The 1,519-nt window shown below is 39.7% G+C and overlaps 1 protein-coding gene across 1 annotated transcript; it reads left to right on the top strand.

Annotated features, from left to right (window-relative positions):
* Positions 1 to 80: 80 nt before the first annotated feature.
* On the top strand, positions 81 to 1,027 carry Tsp_13335 (hypothetical protein). Its single transcript, XM_003366598.1, has 4 exons — positions 81 to 119; positions 143 to 370; positions 776 to 883; positions 956 to 1,027. The coding sequence occupies exons 1-4, from the start codon at positions 81 to 83 to the stop codon at positions 1,025 to 1,027; spliced, it is 447 nt and encodes a 148-aa protein (XP_003366646.1).
* Positions 1,028 to 1,519: the final 492 nt, after the last annotated feature.

Here is a 1,519-nt window from a genome sequence, read left to right as displayed (position 1 = left end):
CAGTGAGGTCGAAAGCGCCGAATGGTCCACTCGTCTGGTGAATTCATGGAAATGCACGGCGCTCGGACCGTTCTCGGATCATGAACACAAATTTCGCATTGGGAAACAAGTTCGCTCAAGTAGAAGGGCAAAATTTCATCAGGGAAAGGGATTCCTTGTCGCAGAGGCGTGGCGCCCAGCGTCCGTGCCTTCACTATCACCTTCCATGATGAAAGCGGGACACGGCCGCGTTGGATCACTTCGTCATCGACACCGGCTTCTATCAGACGGCGCCATTCGACTTTTTCATTTTTCCAATGAGCCCGCATGCCCAATATCCGAGGCAACAGTCTGGTCTCTTCGCCGCACCTGCGTCAAAAATGGGCATCACGTTTGGGATAATTTTCAATTAATCAACATCAAGATCAAAAACGACAAAATTGATATCACTGAAAATAAATGGCAATTTTTATTAAAACTGATTCAAAAAATTTTCATTCGTTCCACTTCAAATCGGCCAATGTCATCGCGTTTTGAAAAGTGGAAAATATTTCATTCACTTCATAGAAATAATTTTCTAATCTGCTTTGATAATATTTGTTTTTCAAAAAAAACAAAACGACAATTACCTAATATCCGGATGTGCGTCTAGCATGGCACGGATCAGCGTGGTACCGCTCCTGGGAAATCCGCCTATGAATATCAAAGGCAGAGTGTTGTCGTAGGAGAAGTTGCCGAACGTGCTGCTCCGTTCAATTTGGCTTGTTGAACTGGAGAAGCTGTCAGCAATTTTCAGGGTCGACGGAACCACCGACTGCCTACAGCTTCCACCACTGTCCAGAAGCAGCTGGTATGCGAGAAAGCACAACAAGCCGACGGGCAGGGCAATCAGCAGAAAAAGCCTGTGCAGCCCACGGCGCATCCAAACTTCGCCAAATGTTGTCGTCGTCGTCGTCGTCGTCGTTGCTGCTTTCAGCTTTTTCTTGCTTTATCGACGGCAAAACTTCTCGATCAACAACAGCAAAGCAAAATGCAATCTACAATTTAAATTGATTATTATTTCAATTATTTTCTTATCAAAATGACAAGAAACGAGAAAAATTGTCCACAGAACACCTGTAAATAAACCTGGCAATAGTGGAATGATCAATAATTTACATTTAATGGCACTTTTTGCACTTTGCCAAAGAAAAAATAATAAGTAACAAATAAAAAAATCAATCAAATTCGCTTTTCAACCAACACCGACTTATCACATTTCAGAGAAAAAATAATAATAATTGGATAAATTTTCAAATGTTTCTTTTTCTTTTTTTAAAAATACTACCCTTCATATCTGGAAGTAATCAGATATTAGATGTTTTGATGAAAATGAAAAATTTCGCTGATTATTTTCTTACTTAAATTCATTCCATTCAAATGTTTTCCATACAGTGGAAGAATATGCGTTTTGTTACATGCTCACAAGGATTAAAAAAAGTACATTATTGTTTAGCTTGAAAATTTACTAGTTTTTAACATTTGCATCGTCAGTTGATGG

The sequence above is a fragment of the Trichinella spiralis genome (assembly GCF_000181795.1).
Source record: "Trichinella spiralis strain ISS 195 chromosome Unknown Scfld5741, whole genome shotgun sequence".
In the NCBI taxonomy this organism is placed as follows: domain Eukaryota; kingdom Metazoa; phylum Nematoda; class Enoplea; order Trichinellida; family Trichinellidae; genus Trichinella; species Trichinella spiralis.
Note: the sequence above shows the minus strand (reverse complement) of the source record. Positions and strands in the feature narration are given on the sequence as shown.

What these genes read in the sequence shown, in the direction of transcription:
- Tsp_13335 (XM_003366598.1), top strand. Translation starts at nt 81, where the DNA reads ATGAACACAAATTTCGCATTGGGAAACAAGTTCGCTCAA. An exon ending in GCGTCAAAAATGGGCATCAC is followed by an intron (nt 371 to 775) that starts GTTTGGGATAAT and finishes AGCAATTTTCAG; the next exon opens with GGTCGACGGAACCACCGACT. An exon ending in GCAATCAGCAGAAAAAGCCT is followed by an intron (nt 884 to 955) that starts GTGCAGCCCACG and finishes TGCTGCTTTCAG; the next exon opens with CTTTTTCTTGCTTTATCGAC.